Source organism: Mya arenaria, chromosome 9 (assembly GCF_026914265.1).
Source record: "Mya arenaria isolate MELC-2E11 chromosome 9, ASM2691426v1".
Taxonomy (NCBI): Eukaryota; Metazoa; Mollusca; class Bivalvia; order Myida; family Myidae; genus Mya; species Mya arenaria.
In genome coordinates this window covers 27,802,791-27,818,457 of record NC_069130.1, presented here as the reverse complement: position 1 = coordinate 27,818,457, position 15,667 = coordinate 27,802,791, and the positions used below count along the sequence as shown (strand labels likewise).

At 39.2% G+C, this 15,667-nt stretch overlaps 1 protein-coding gene across 1 annotated transcript in view; it reads left to right on the top strand.

The window, feature by feature from the left end:
* The first annotated feature begins 318 nt into the window (after nucleotides 1-318).
* The window catches only part of LOC128245599 (DNA ligase 3-like), a 35,710-nt gene continuing 20,361 nt past the window's right edge, over nucleotides 319-15,667 (top strand). The window contains exons 1-12 of the mRNA XM_052963805.1: nucleotides 319-497; nucleotides 851-1,306; nucleotides 1,550-1,678; nucleotides 2,531-2,695; nucleotides 3,588-3,694; nucleotides 3,933-4,064; nucleotides 4,740-4,819; nucleotides 5,693-5,770; nucleotides 6,294-6,453; nucleotides 8,188-8,343; nucleotides 9,745-9,876; nucleotides 15,586-15,665. Of these exons, the coding sequence (XP_052819765.1) occupies nucleotides 1,021-1,306; nucleotides 1,550-1,678; nucleotides 2,531-2,695; nucleotides 3,588-3,694; nucleotides 3,933-4,064; nucleotides 4,740-4,819; nucleotides 5,693-5,770; nucleotides 6,294-6,453; nucleotides 8,188-8,343; nucleotides 9,745-9,876; nucleotides 15,586-15,665 (1,505 nt within the window). The 5' untranslated portion in view covers nucleotides 319-497; nucleotides 851-1,020. The remainder of the gene's footprint in view (nucleotides 498-850; nucleotides 1,307-1,549; nucleotides 1,679-2,530; nucleotides 2,696-3,587; nucleotides 3,695-3,932; nucleotides 4,065-4,739; nucleotides 4,820-5,692; nucleotides 5,771-6,293; nucleotides 6,454-8,187; nucleotides 8,344-9,744; nucleotides 9,877-15,585; nucleotides 15,666-15,667) is intronic.

Below are 15,667 nucleotides of genomic sequence, written 5' to 3'. Positions count from 1 at the left end.
GACGAACTGTAAAAATATGTTGACGAAACAACTACCCATTTTGTACTATAAAATAAGGTAGACGAAATGGTAAGGTGACGAAACATCCGGTACCCGTTTATTGTCGTGACTTTACATCCGTTGTGAAATATATATGGTATAATGAAACATACGCACAGGTTCGACAATGAAACTGTTCCGAAGATCTCAGTGTTTCTTTAGATCTTACGAACAAAAGAGCAAATAATAAGGGGAAGCCACTGCATTAAATATGTTTTGAAAAATGTCGACTGCCTCCTTAACACAGTTTTGTTTCTTAACCGATTAGAACAATTTATATGAACTTCTTGAAACATTAATTCAAATTGATTGGATTGATAAAACACTCTTTAACACACAAACTATTCAAAAATCTTATGAATACTAAACCGTTGTAGCATCGATTGCAATCGATAATTACGGTCAAGTTGTCAATCGAGCGCGTCTTTATTGTTGCGGTTTGTTTACATTTCTGCAAAGTAAGCAAAACTTGTTAAATGTCTTTTTTGGACATGCTTTTGTTTAATTTGTTTTGACAATATGAAGACATACTAAATTGTTCATCATTTTTAACAATATCCGCGTTGTATCTTTCAACATTACTCCAGTTATCGCGTTTAAACAGTCGGCTTGCATTATTTCGGACAAAGAAATTCGGACAGTGTGTTTTGATTCAGATTTAATGTTTTCAATGTTAAATGCGAGTTGGTTTTGAAATTTTCGCGTTTGTTTTATCGATTGATATTTTTCCAAACCTTAAGAATTGTAAATTTTTTGTTAGGAATAAGTTTGGATTATTTTATAATAATTAGAGTGCTTTGTGTAATTTCAGAGATAACAGATCAGGCAGTGTCAGTACTGCTTTTGTTTGACAACAGACAGTGTTTGAAACTAATTTAATACTGGAATAAAAATCAACATAACTATCGTACCAAACAAGGCTTTATTTACAAACAAAATTTACTTCAACATTATCATCTTTTGCTTTTATCAAATTCAAATATGGCGGAAAACAGGTACTTAGCCGGATATGCAAAACTTGGAACATCAAGTTGTAAAAAGTGCAAACAAAAGATTGACAAAGGTGCACTTAGAATTGCCAAGCTTGTGTCTAACCCATTCTCTGAAGACGCAGGGGATATGAAGCAGTGGTTTCACCCACCATGTATCTTCGAGACATTTGTGAGAGCCAGGGCAACTACCAAGAAAATTGAGGATCCAGATGATGTTGAAGGGTTTTCTGACCTACAGCAGGACGACAAAGATAAGATACTTGGTCTTATAAAAGGTATGGTATGAAACTTGATGTCTTAAGGTGAAATACACTTTGAGTTAGATCTGCTTGCAATGTTTGTTTCATTGTTGGTTGCTTAAACCTTTGCGATTATTTTTAATACTCGTTCACATTATTTGAATGTGTTATTAATTGAAGTGTGAAGAAATTAAATCATTCATTTAAGCAGTAGTGGTATTGTGATTAATTGAAACCCCATCCCCGGATATTCTTACATTTGTTAATTTTGTATTGCAGATCTTCTGGCAAAAGCAGGTTCCCCGTCAAAGAAGAAAACTCCTTCCAAGCCTAAATCTACTCCAGCCAAAAAATCCAATCCAGTGGCACACCAAGATCCGGGCCCCTCAGCTAAGCCGGATAATCCGCGTAACTTAAAATAGATACATGATATATTTTGGTAGATAAACATTTTATTGCCAGCTGTCCTGTATTTTACTTTGATTTGATCAGACTTCTTATGATAACAACAAATACAAAATATGATTTGGACATTGACCCTTGCAAGTGCCCCATTAAGGCTCATTCAATCCACTTGAAAAGTATCCTTTTTGTCCCTGCCTTTTTCATATCCTGTTTGAGGCACTACATGGTACTATCATACAAAGACACTATAAATTCAATTCATACCGGACCATAACCGTTGCTTCATATAATGAATATGTATAAACTTTTTCATCAAAACTACTGAAACAATATTGTAAATTGTTTTCATTTCAAGAGGTCTGCTACTTTTTTCGCGATGTTAATTTTGCTAGGTTTAAAATTTGCCACATGCAATACCATAAATTAAACATCAACGGACATCAGATAAGAAATATTTCCAAACTGTTTTAGTATATATGTTTAATTTTAAACCTGGTCCATTTGCAAAATCGCAAAATTCAAGCAAGCAGCCGGTTTTAGACACGATCAATTATTGCACTGAACTGTTAATGTCTGTCAGAATATCCGCTCAAAATTTCAGGAGCCTGACACATTATCTAGGAGTCAAGCGGTATAATATAAATTTATAATCATACAAAAGGGAAACGTTTTTAAAAAACAATTAGGCAACATTTTAGCAAGATTCAACTTGAGTTAACTAACAGATGCAATTTTATTTAGCATACAATGTACTTTGCCACAAAAAGTAGCCAAAATTTAGGAGTCTCTGACTCCCTAAGTCCCTTAATGTTTACCCCTGTTGACAATATTAGCCCTGAACCTACCTTTTTTCAGCTCCTAGCAATGATTCCAGCAGCAATGGTTCATCAGTCTTACAATCAGGGAAGGATGACTCATTTCGTGAGTTCCGGCGTCTGTGTGCGGACATCGCTGAGGAAAACAGCTACACCGGAAAGACTGCCATTGTCTCCAAGTTTATCACAAAGGGTTCTTCAGGAGGTTAATACAATTGCATAATATTTGTGTAACCCGGTTTTTGATATGTCAATAGCGGCACTTAAATTTCTCGCTATAGAGCTAGCTTTAATAGCAACGGGCTAGAGTGTCCGGCTCCAGAGTGAGAGGTGGTGGGTTTGGACACTGAAAGGTGCACATACCAATTTGTGCAGACTGTTACATTTGGTGCTCAAAGAGGGACCCGTGTTGCACAATTAGCCTCAAGGTCATTGGAAATTGATCTTTTTCTCTGAAAATCGTCCTGACAAATTTCAAAATGGAGAGGGAATGTGTAACTGGGTATTTGATATGTAAATAACGGCACTTATACTGTCTGGCTATAGAGCTAGCTTTTATAGCAAGACAGTATAAGTGCTGCTATTAACCAATGTAATACCTGGTTTCACATACATGTGGCAATTTGTGCAGTCTGTTACATTTTCAATGAAATCCTGCATTAGATTGTGAAATTTAAAACCTTGATAAATTTTTAGTTCATTTTTTTGGTATTTGGTGGAAATGACCTTTATGCTTGGAATATGGGAATATTGATATCATTTTTTCACAAAAAAATGATAAATACATTAGTAAGTTGTATATACAAAAATACTCTTTTTAATAATTTATTTGTAGAATTTTATCACTTCAACAACATTAAGCTACAGTTTTTCAACAAGAACGTCCTCAATTCTTTTTTAAACTCTTGATTGGAAACATTCTGCATTTGGAAAAATTCTATACTTTTTTACATTGGAACAGCTAAAAATAGGGCTGCAGTATATGTTATATAGTACAAGTACCCAGTATTGATTTCGATGATAAATTGTAATGATTATTTTTTTCATTTCTAAAAGAAACTGTTAGTCTAAGCCGTGTGTAATTGTTTATTCTACAGATGGCTATGAAGGGAACCTGTACCTTCTGATGAAATTGCTGCTGCCTGGTGTGGTAAAGAGTGTCTACAACCTCAACAACAAACAGCTTGTCAAACTCTACAGCCAGGTAAAACATGCTGGATGTCTTATCATCTGTTTGTTTTTCAAATAATAGATAGAAAATCAGATTTTTTTTATCTGTGGTCGATAAACACAGGGTTTAGGTGTTTTTCCAGGTAGGATCAGGATGCCCTTTCAACAGGTTTTTTTTTCAGGCTTAAAGGAAATCTGGTGAGTTCCAAAACAGAAGTGTGAGTCTAGGAGGTACAAAAATAGTGTTAGATACAATCTTGCTTTGTTTGCAGATATTTCACACGAGTCAGAAAGCGATGTTGGAAGATTTGGAGCAGGGTGATGTGGCGGAGACGGTGAAAATGTTCTTTGAGAAGAGTACCGCATTACCACCTCAGAAAAAGTGTACACTCACTTTACAAGAGGTAACATTTCAAATATTATATTTTTATCTCATTCAATCTGAAATGATACAGATTTAATGCGATGGCGCGGTGTCCATCGTCTGGCAGCTACCCTTAAACAATTGCCTGTGAACAATTTAAAGTCTTCAGTTTTGATTGTATCTCAATCAAACTTATTTAGTGATAAGATATACATGAAAGCTTGGTTCCTTTTCTAAACCAGCCAGATCCGCCCATGCGTGACTGGATTATGCCCATTGAAATTGTCAAAATAGCCCTAATACAGCTTGTAAACACATTAGAGCCGCCATTTCTAATCAGATCTTCACCAAACTTAGACAGTAGTTAAATGATGATGAGACCTGGGTTCCTTTCCAAAACCAGATCTGCTTAATTTAGCTTGTGAAAAGAACAGAGCCTCTAATTTTTATTTGATCTTCACCAAACTTAGACTGTAGTTAGATATCCATAAAGCCTTGGTTTCATTCCAAATGGGTAGGGGCGATGTGACAACATTGAACAAGAAGAAAGAATAAGATAAAGAGTAATTATTTTTGGTCTATGAAAAAGAAAAAAACAACACAAAAAGGCCATAACGAATTTCGTGCAATGCATAATTTTAAACACTGAATTGATTTTCTGTTAAGTAATGTCATATGTCCTGGCCATGAAGTTTTCTTACATTTTTATCCACAGGTGGATAAGTACCTGGGAGAGCTGTCTACGATGACAAAGGAAGATGACCAGGAAAAGGTTCTACGCCAAATTGCAAAACAGTGGGTACCCATTGAATTACCAGTTTTGTTGAAATGTACACTGAAATTAGTATTAGGCATACCGGTATATAGTTGAAGTTTAAACTTTAAAGATGCACTCTTACTCCCAAATAAGCAGTATCATGATTGATACAATTGTATACCAAAAACGATAAATTAATATCGACAACAATGGTTCTTAAGAAGGTTACTGTGTTTAATTTAAAGGAAAGGTGCAGAAAACACGGGATAATGAACATGACGCCAAGATTATCATGATTGTATTTCAAATAATGTCCGTTAATTAAAGCTGCACTCTCACAGTTATACCGTTTTTACAACTTTTTTATGTTTTGTCTTGGAATGAGCAAATTTTTGCGTAAATGACTGCAAAAGGGCGATGCTTCTTGTCCTGTTTTGGTAATACCCTCATGGAGACCAGCATTGGCACCCCTCTGCCTTCATAGAATGAAATGCTTAGGACTGTCAAATTTTCTTTTTTTTTTTTTATTAAAACCGGAGATAAATAATAAATACATACAAACCCTACGTACATTGTATCTGGCAGTCAAAACCAAATACTCCTTCAATTAAACACAATTCTTAACATTTCCTGTCTCATTTATAATGAATTTATTGCGGGGGATGTAATCTGAATGAAGTTACATTTCAATTGACATGACACAGAACCACCATACATAAATGTTGATGTAGGGAAACATGTATGGTAAGGGTAAACCTACACATAGACTAACAAATGCCAATTTGAATTCACTAGATTTTATGTGATGCATGATGAACTTGGTAAACATTGAGGGCGGGCATTATTTGGTTTTAGTGTCATGTCAATTGACCTGTGTGATGTTCGTGTTGTAAGGTCCTGCTTTCTTTCAGATGCACAGGAAATGACCTGAAGATGATTATTCGTCTGATCAAGCACGACCTTCGAATTAACTCCGGAGCCAAACATATGTGAGATCATTTATGTGTTTTATGCCTTTGTACTTTTTTTTAGGAATGAATTGTGTCATTGATGTCATTATTGGGGTATGAATGCAGTTGGGCTGGGTACAGTGTGTGGAGTCTGAAGATTTCGTGGCCTGCTTAAAGAATACAATTGAACAATAATATGCTATTGATATTAGTTTGCGAATATTAATATGCCATTATTCACAATCCGTATTTATCCAAAGATGTTAAATACCGGTATATCAGAAAATATTCTCAATTGCCAAAAAGCTGTTAATTGAAGGAATGCAAGTTGAGGTAAAATTATTAAAATATAAAAAACGAAAGTTAACAAAGCTCCAAATTTTAAGTTTTTTTCAAACAATGCTCTGAATTGATTTCCATATGTATAATTGTATAAAAAAAGAAAATTTGAACTTTTTTTTATTCAATGCTATGAATTGATTTTCGTCCGTTTAAATGTATAAAAAAAGAAAGTTGAGAGATTTTCATGAGTTTGTCAGTAAAGCTTTATGTATGATAACAGACTTGACGCCCTGGACCCAAATGCGTACGCAGCTTTCCAGGCTTCCCGTGATCTCCGTGACGTCGTTGAGAGGGTGGTGGAGAACAGGGGGGACAAACCGGGCCTAGGGAAGAAACTGTCGGTCAGGGCCTCACTCATGACCCCTGTACTGCCCATGCTGGTTAGTTTGATGTTTTCTAATATGGTAATTTATTGGAGAGGTTGTACATTTGTGGAGAACAGGGGGTGGGGCCTCAGGTAGAAACTGTCGGTTAGGGCCTCACTCATGACCCCTGTACTGCCTAGGCTGGTTAGTTTGACATTTTCTAACATGGTTATTTATGGGAGACGTTTTACATTTGTGGAGAACAGGGGCCTCAGGTAGAAACTCTCAGTCAGGGCCTCTCTTATGACCCCTGTACTGCCCATGCTGGTTAGTTTGATTTTTAGATGGTCTGTTTTTGAAGATAAATTGTCTTAGGTACCATCAAACCCCATTGGCTCGAACTCTCAGGGACCGGCAAAAATACCTCAAGCCTTGGAAAATTTAACTCTTATCAATAATGCTTACCTTCAGTATAAAGAAATAGGTCCTTTACATCTAATTTGAGCAAACAAGGAATCTTATGGTGTTCGACTGTATTGTCATAGCCTTGATGTCGTCGATGGCCCTGATGTCCTATTAATGTCCTTCCTGGAGCTCTTAGGAATAACCTCTATGGTGAATGGCAGATGACTTTACCACAAGACCAGTCTCTCCTTCTCACAACCATGCTGGTGTCCATCTCTATGTTATGTGTGTGCCGTTTCATCTAAATTCAGGTAATTTGGGTGTGCATTTTATTATTTTAGTAGCATTTTTCAACCAAAATTTCTAGTCTTCTGATGTATGATTATTTTGTAACAGGGAACCTTAACAAAATGTACTTGAATATGATACTGAATCTGAGTACTAACCCCCCCCCCCCCCCCCCCCAACCAGTGAGGGCTATCTAATGAACCAAATTACTGTCAAATTCCGATTCTGTATAATATTATAACATTCCAGACCACATGCCTTGCCATTTGCTAGCAATTCCCTCCTAATAATATATGTAATTACTTCTCTACCAGTGATTCTTTCAGCCACTGAATCACTCTGAACCTCTGAAAATTAAACATTTAACTTCATTTTCTTAGGTTCCAGATATTTCACCTGCAGCTAACATATTCAGTTTTAACAACCAAAAGAAATATCTGGACACTTTGTGACATTTAAAGCGTACAAAATTTCACCCAATGTACATGTAAAATTCATCAAAATAATTGATTATTTTTAGCAATGACATCACCGCAAGCTTGTTTCATTTTGTTTACACCTGGGTAACACGCAAAAAGGACTGAAGCGTAAATGGTGATATTACTAACAGCAGGCCAGACATGCTCATGTTGCTAACTTACGATGCTTTAATTGTGTTTAGAAAAAAAATAATATTTTTTTCACCCTCCATTGCTTCGCAAACCATTAACTTAAAAAAAGTGACTAATGAGGTCATATATGGAGCGTATGTTGTATTGTATTTGGAATGCTGGAAACCCCAAACCTAGTACTTGAAAACATCCCAGAGGGGGATGCGACTAATGACGTCACGTATCGAGCTAATGCTCTATTGTAGTCAGAACATGGAAAAACCAAAATAAACAATACCAACAATCGGGTTTTAAACAGATGTAAACATAAAAAAACATGACAAAAAATTAACAGATTTAATTTTTATTGATGCGCGGAAATTAGCCGGGTGAAGATGCTAATCGGGTTATTTTACCGGCTCCTGGCCCATTTCTACACCCCTGATTAGTTTTGCGATTGTCCCTGTATCGTGTCAAATACGTAATAGTTGAGTAATAATATTAAATATCACCTCTTAAATTCCAGGCTGAGGCATGCAGATCAGTCCATCAGGCCATGAAGAAATGTCCAAACGGTTTCTACGCCGAGATAAAGTATGATGGAGAACGAGTCCAGCTACACAAGAAGGGATCAGAATTCCAGTACTTTAGTCGAAGCCTCAAACCCGTCTTGCCCCATAAGGTAAGCGGGCGCTAAATTGTTATAATTATGTAGAACGTGTTTAAAATGGGTCAAACTGCATAATGGCTCAAAATATACATACTACAGACTAGCTGCTTAAAGATTGGGCTGGTATTTTTAATGTTTGAACATTTAACACGTTGCTTATTTAAACCCTAGCAAAATATTTACTAATGATGTTGTCTGTGTTAAAATAATGGGGGGTGGGAACGGCACCTGAATGATTTTTTGACGGAAGGTGGGGTTATTGATTTCTTTTAATTAAGGGCGGTTGAGTCTGATTATGATTCAAAATTATGGATGGGTGGTCTTTTAAAAATTCCTTGTAATGGGTGGTTGGTTGATTGCTTTATTATAAAAAGACTGGGGGGAGATGGGTTTTCAAATGAGCTGTGTGTAAGTATTTTCTGATATTTTATCTTTCTTATAACTCAGTTTGCTGTTTTTAATCAGTTTCTTTTTGTCGACTATGAGGGGAAGTTACTAATGCAAGGAAATTAGATGACATACTTCTAGAGCTACCTCCCTTGATATGCAATATTGCTAATAGTAGAAATCTTTAACATTTCCTACCGTATGAAGACAAAAGTTTATTCTATCACTGTAAAATCTTAGCACATTTGAAATGAATTATGCTGCTGTTTTTTTTTTGTTTTTTTTTAAATATTTATATTATACTTTATGTAATTTAAATTCATCTGAATACAAACTTTCCAATTGAAATATAGGATTATTCTTTTTTTGAAATTACTCCAAGAAAATCATAAGAAATACCACATAATTTAATTTAATCTGAAAACAAACTTTCCAATTGAAACTTCGATTTTTTTTTTTTAATTATTTTTTTTAAGCTTGATTTTGACAACTGATATAAATCACTCTCAAAATCTGCCTCTTTAGTAGAAATCCATACAGGGGCCATAATAACGAACAGTTCAGACTCAAGTGGCAAAACAGCAAGTCTTCATTCATTGTAACTTTCTTTCTAGATGCGTTATGATGATGAAAATTACAGAATTTTAAAACTAAATGAAATAGCACAAATTATTTTCGTAAAAAACGAAGGAATAATGATGATTCTTTGTGATTTAATAAAGGTGCTTTTCTGAGTCTTGACTTGGACTTTAGACTGTTCGTAATCATGGTCCCTGGTTTCCTATTTAGAGGCCAAGAAGTTGTCACTGATTGGGCTTAAGTATAACCTCAAGGCTCTAGGGTGAAATCTGAAAACAAACTTTCCAATTGAAACTTCGATTTTTTTGTTTTAAATTACTCCAAGAAAATCATAAGAAATACCACTTTTCTAAATTATTAGAAAAAAGTTTCTTTTGTAATATGGCCCCTGTTTATATGACTGCTTTATCTTATATTTCACTACAGAACTAACCCACATTTTTGCAGGTATCCCATTTCAAGGAATTCATACCGAAGGCTTTTCAGAGTGGAGATGACCTCATTTTGGATGCTGAAGTCCTGCTGATAGATACAAACACGGGGAATCCGCTGCCCTTTGGCAGCCTCGGCAAACATAAGGTGCTCAATTAATCTTTGTATTGTCAATTCCTTTCAACTATTAATCTAAAACGTAAATGTTTCAGCCAATGGCTCAGGTAATATCCATTACAAAATAAGATAATATTTTATTTTATAAAAAAACAAACCCATGCATCAAATAGTCAAAGTAACTGAATTAAAAACTTTAGCTAACCCACTCAGTCCGGGCCCATATCCTGACTTTGAGAAAGAGCAAAGTTGCAAATCTGGAAGAGCTAACCCACTCAGTCCGGGCCCATATCCTGACTTTGAGAAAGAGCAAAGTTGCAAATCTGGAAGAGCTAACCCACTCAGTCCGGGCCCATATCCTGACTTTGAGAAAGAGCAAAGTTGCAAATCTGGAAGAGCTAACCCACTCAGTCTGGGCCCATATCCTGACTTTGAGAAAGAGCAAAGTTGCAAATCTGGAAGAGCTAACCCACTCAGTCCGGGCCCATATCCTGACTTTGAGAAAGAGCAAAGTTGCAAATCTGGAAGAGCTAACCCACTCAGTCCATGCCCATATCCTGACTTTGAGAAAGAGCAAAGTTGCAAATCTGGAAGAGCTAACCCACTCAGTCCAGGCCCATATCCTGACTTTGAGAAAGAGCAAAGTTGCAAATCTGGAAGAGCTAACCCACTCAGTCCAGGCCCATATCCTGACTTTGAGAAAGAGCAAAGTTGCAAATCTGGAAGAGCTAACCCACTCAGTCCGGGCCCATATCCTGACTTTGAGAAAGAGCAAAGTTGCAAATCTGGAAGAGCTAACCCACTCAGTCCGGGCCCATATCCTGACTTTGAGAAAGAGCAAAGTTGCAAATCTGGAAGAGCTAACCCACTCAGTCCGGGCCCATATCCTGACTTTGAGAAAGAGCAAAGTTGCAAATCTGGAAGAGCTAACCCACTCAGTCCAGGCCCTTATCCTGACTTTGAGAAAGAGCAAAGTTGCAAATCTGGAAGAGCTAACCCACTCAGTCCGGGCCCATATCCTGACTTTGAGAAAGAGCAAAGTTGCAAATCTGGAAGAGCTAACCCACTCAGTCCGGGCCCATATCCTGACTTTGAGAAAGAGCAAAGTTGCAAATCTGGAAGAGCTAACCCACTCAGTCCGGGCCCATATCCTGACTTTGAGGAAGAGCAAAGTTGCAAATCTGGAAGAGCTAACCCACTCAGTCCGGGCCCATATCCTGACTTTGAGGAAGAGCAAAGTTGCAAATCTGGAAGAGCTAACCCACTCAGTCCGGGCCCATATCCTGACTTTGAGAAAGAGCAAAGTTGCAAATCTGGAAGAGCTAACCCACTCAGTCCGGGCCCATATCCTGACTTTGAGAAAGAGCAAAGTTGCAAATCTGGAAGAGCTAACCCACTCAGTCCGGGCCCATATCCTGACTTTGAGAAAGAGCAAAGTTGCAAATCTGGAAGAGCTAACCCACTCAGTCCAGGCCCATATCCTGACTTTGAGAAAGAGCAAAGTTGCAAATCTGGAAGAGCTAACCCACTCAGTCCGGGCCCATATCCTGACTTTGAGAAAGAGCAAAGTTGCAAATCTGGAAGAGCTAACCCACTCAGTCCGGGCCCATACCCTGACTTTGAGAAAGAGCAAAGTTGCAAATCTGGAAGAGCTAACCCACTCAGTCCGGGCCCATATCCTGACTTTGAGAAAGAGCAAAGTTGCAAATCTGGAAGAGCTAACCCACTCAGTCCATGCCCATATCCTGACTTTGAGAAAGAGCAAAGTTGCAAATCTGGAAGAGCTAACCCACTCAGTCCATGCCCATATCCTGACTTTGAGAAAGAGCAAAGCTGCAAATCTGGAAGAGCTAACCCACTCAGTCCGGGCCCATACCCTGACTTTGAGGAAGAGCAAAGTTGCAAATCTGGAAGAGCTAACCCACTCAGTCCATGCCCATATCCTGACTTTGAGAAAGAGCAAAGTTGCAAATCTGAAAGAGCTAACCCACTCAGTCCATGCCCATATCCTGACTTTGAGAAAGAGCAAAGTTGCAAATCTGGAAGAGCTAACCCACTCAGTCCGGGCCCATACCCTGACTTTGAGGAAGAGCAAAGTTGCAAATCTGGAAGAGCTAACCCACTCAGTCCAGGCCCATATCCTGACTTTGAGAAAGAGCAAAGTTGCAAATCTGGAAGAGCTAACCCACTCAGTCCGGGCCCATATCCTGACTTTGAGAAAGAGCAAAGTTGCAAATCTGGAAGAGCTAACCCACTCAGTCTGGGCCCATATCCTGACTTTGAGAAAGAGCAAAGTTGCAAATCTGGAAGAGCTAACCCACTCAGTCCGGGCCCATCTCCTGACTTTGAGAAAGAGCAAAGTTGCAAATCTGGAAGAGCTAACCCACTCAGTCTGGGCCCATATCCTGACTTTGAGAAAGAGCAAAGTTGCAAATCTGGAAGAGCTAACCCACTCAGTCCGGGCCCATATCCTGACTTTGAGAAAGAGCAAAGTTGCAAATCTGGAAGAGCTAACCCACTCAGTCCAGGCCCATATCCTGACTTTGAGAAAGAGCAAAGTTGCAAATCTGGAAGAGCTAACCCACTCAGTCCAGGCCCATATCCTGACTTTGAGAAAGAGCAAAGTTGCAAATCTGGAAGAGCTAACCCACTCAGTCCGGGCCCATATCCTGACTTTGAGAAAGAGCAAAGTTGCAAATCTGGAAGAGCTAACCCACTCAGTCCGGGCCCATATCCTGACTTTGAGAAAGAGCAAAGTTGCAAATCTGGAAGAGCTAACCCACTCAGTCCGGGCCCATATCCTGACTTTGAGAAAGAGCAAAGTTGCAAATCTGGAAGAGCTAACCCACTCAGTCCGGGCCCATATCCTGACTTTGAGAAAGAGCAAAGTTGCAAATCTGGAAGAGCTAACCCACTCAGTCCATGCCCATATCCTGACTTTGAGAAAGAGCAAAGTTGCAAATCTGGAAGAGCTAACCCACTCAGTCCGGGCCCATATCCTGACTTTGAGAAAGAGCAAAGTTGCAAATCTGGAAGAGCTAACCCACTCAGTCCGGGCCCATATCCTGACTTTGAGAAAGAGCAAAGTTGCAAATCTGGAAGAGCTAACCCACTCAGTCCGGGCCCATATCCTGACTTTGAGAAAGAGCAAAGTTGCAAATCTGGAAGAGCTAACCCACTCAGTCCGGGCCCATATCCTGACTTTGAGGAAGAGCAAAGTTGCAAATCTGGAAGAGCTAACCCACTCAGTCCGGGCCCATATCCTGACTTTGAGAAAGAGCAAAGTTGCAAATCTGGAAGAGCTAACCCACTCAGTCCGGGCCCATATCCTGACTTTGAGAAAGAGCAAAGTTGCAAATCTGGAAGAGCTAACCCACTCAGTCCGGGCCCATATCCTGACTTTGAGAAAGAGCAAAGTTGCAAATCTGGAAGAGCTAACCCACTCAGTCCGGGCCCATATCCTGACTTTGAGAAAGAGCAAAGTTGCAAATCTGGAAGAGCTAACCCACTCAGTCCGGGCCCATATCCTGACTTTGAGAAAGAGCAAAGTTGCAAATCTGGAAGAGCTAACCCACTCAGTCCGGGCCCATACCCTGACTTTGAGAAAGAGCAAAGTTGCAAATCTGGAAGAGCTAACCCACTCAGTCCGGGCCCATATCCTGACTTTGAGAAAGAGCAAAGTTGCAAATCTGGAAGAGCTAACCCACTCAGTCCATGCCCATATCCTGACTTTGAGAAAGAGCAAAGCTGCAAATCTGGAAGAGCTAACCCACTCAGTCCATGCCCATATCCTGACTTTGAGAAAGAGCAAAGCTGCAAATCTGGAAGAGCTAACCCACTCAGTCCGGGCCCATACCCTGACTTTGAGGAAGAGCAAAGTTGCAAATCTGGAAGAGCTAACCCACTCAGTCCATGCCCATATCCTGACTTTGAGAAAGAGCAAAGTTGCAAATCTGAAAGAGCTAACCCACTCAGTCCATGCCCATATCCTGACTTTGAGAAAGAGCAAAGTTGCAAATCTGGAAGAGCTAACCCACTCAGTCCGGGCCCATATCCTGACTTTGAGGAAGAGCAAAGTTGCAAATCTGGAAGAGCTAACCCACTCAGTCCGGGCCCATATCCTGACTTTGAGAAAGAGCAAAGTTGCAAATCTGGAAGAGCTAACCCACTCAGTCCGGGCCCATATCCTGACTTTGAGAAAGAGCAAAGTTGCAAATCTGGAAGAGCTAACCCACTCAGTCCGGGCCCATCTCCTGACTTTGAGAAAGAGCAAAGTTGCAAATCTGGAAGAGCTAACCCACTCAGTCCGGGCCCATATCCTGACTTTGAGAAAGAGCAAAGTTGCAAATCTGGAAGAGCTAACCCACTCAGTCCGGGCCCATATCCTGACTTTGAGAAAGAGCAAAGTTGCAAATCTGGAAGAGCTAACCCACTCAGTCTGGGCCCATATCCTGACTTTGAGAAAGAGCAAAGTTGCAAATCTGGAAGAGCTAACCCACTCAGTCCGGGCCCATATCCTGACTTTGAGAAAGAGCAAAGTTGCAAATCTGGAAGAGCTAACCCACTCAGTCGGGGCCCATATCCTGACTTTGAGAAAGAGCAAAGTTGCAAATCTGGAAGAGCTAACCCACTCAGTCCGGGCCCATATCCTGACTTTGAGAAAGAGCAAAGTTGCAAATCTGGAAGAGCTAACCCACTCAGTCCGGGCCCATATCCTGACTTTGAGAAAGAGCAAAGTTGCAAATCTGGAAGAGCTAACCCACTCAGTCCGGGCCCATCTCCTGACTTTGAGAAAGAGCAAAGTTGCAAATCTGGAAGAGCTAACCCACTCAGTCTGGGCCCATATCCTGACTTTGAGAAAGAGCAAAGTTGCAAATCTGGAAGAGCTAACCCACTCAGTCCAGGCCCATATCCTGACTTTGAGAAAGAGCAAAGTTGCAAATCTGGAAGAGCTAACCCACTCAGTCGGGGCCCATATCCTGACTTTGAGAAAGAGCAAAGTTGCAAATCTGGAAGAGCTAACCCACTCAGTCCGGGCCCATATCCTGACTTTGAGAAAGAGCAAAGTTGCAAATCTTAAAGAGACTCCCTCATTTTTTTGAAAAACGTTCTTTTTTTGTAAAATGCACTTTATTTGTACGGCCAAATATAGTGTGGCAAATCATTAGTGTTAAAACTAAGATACTGATGTCTGCCGTAATTGTTTTGGAGGCTGTAGTAATAAATGAACGAAATCTCTTTGATTTTGTAATTTCAGAGACATTGCGCAACAAGTATGTCAAGTTAATGAAAGCATTGAGTACTGTAGAACTATATCTTACATTTAAAGCTGAACTCTCACAGATTGAGGGTTTTGACATCTTTTCAATTTTTGTCTCAGAATCAGACGATTTTGGCATCAATGCCTTCAAATCAATCATATACGGTAAGATTTCTCACAATAAAACAGATCTCAAGTGTGAATGTCGAAAATTCTATATTTTCTTAAGTGTTAGCCATAAAACATAGTTTTACGGCCATAAAAATAAAAAAAAACTGCGAGCTCATCTTTAGTCTGTCTTCTTATATTACTTGTTTCCAGACATTTACACAATTATGGAAATTGGCCCATTCCAAGACAAAAATAAAAAAGGTGTCAAAACGGTCAATCTGTGAGAATGCAGCTTTAACATAAAATTATGATTGCATGGTAAATAAAATATGATTGGTAATGTTTCCATTCTGCGTGTTTGGTTTTAGAAAGAGCAGTTTAAGGATGCCAACGTGTGCCTGTTTGTGTTTGATTGTCTGCACCTCAACGGGGAAAACATCATGGATAAGT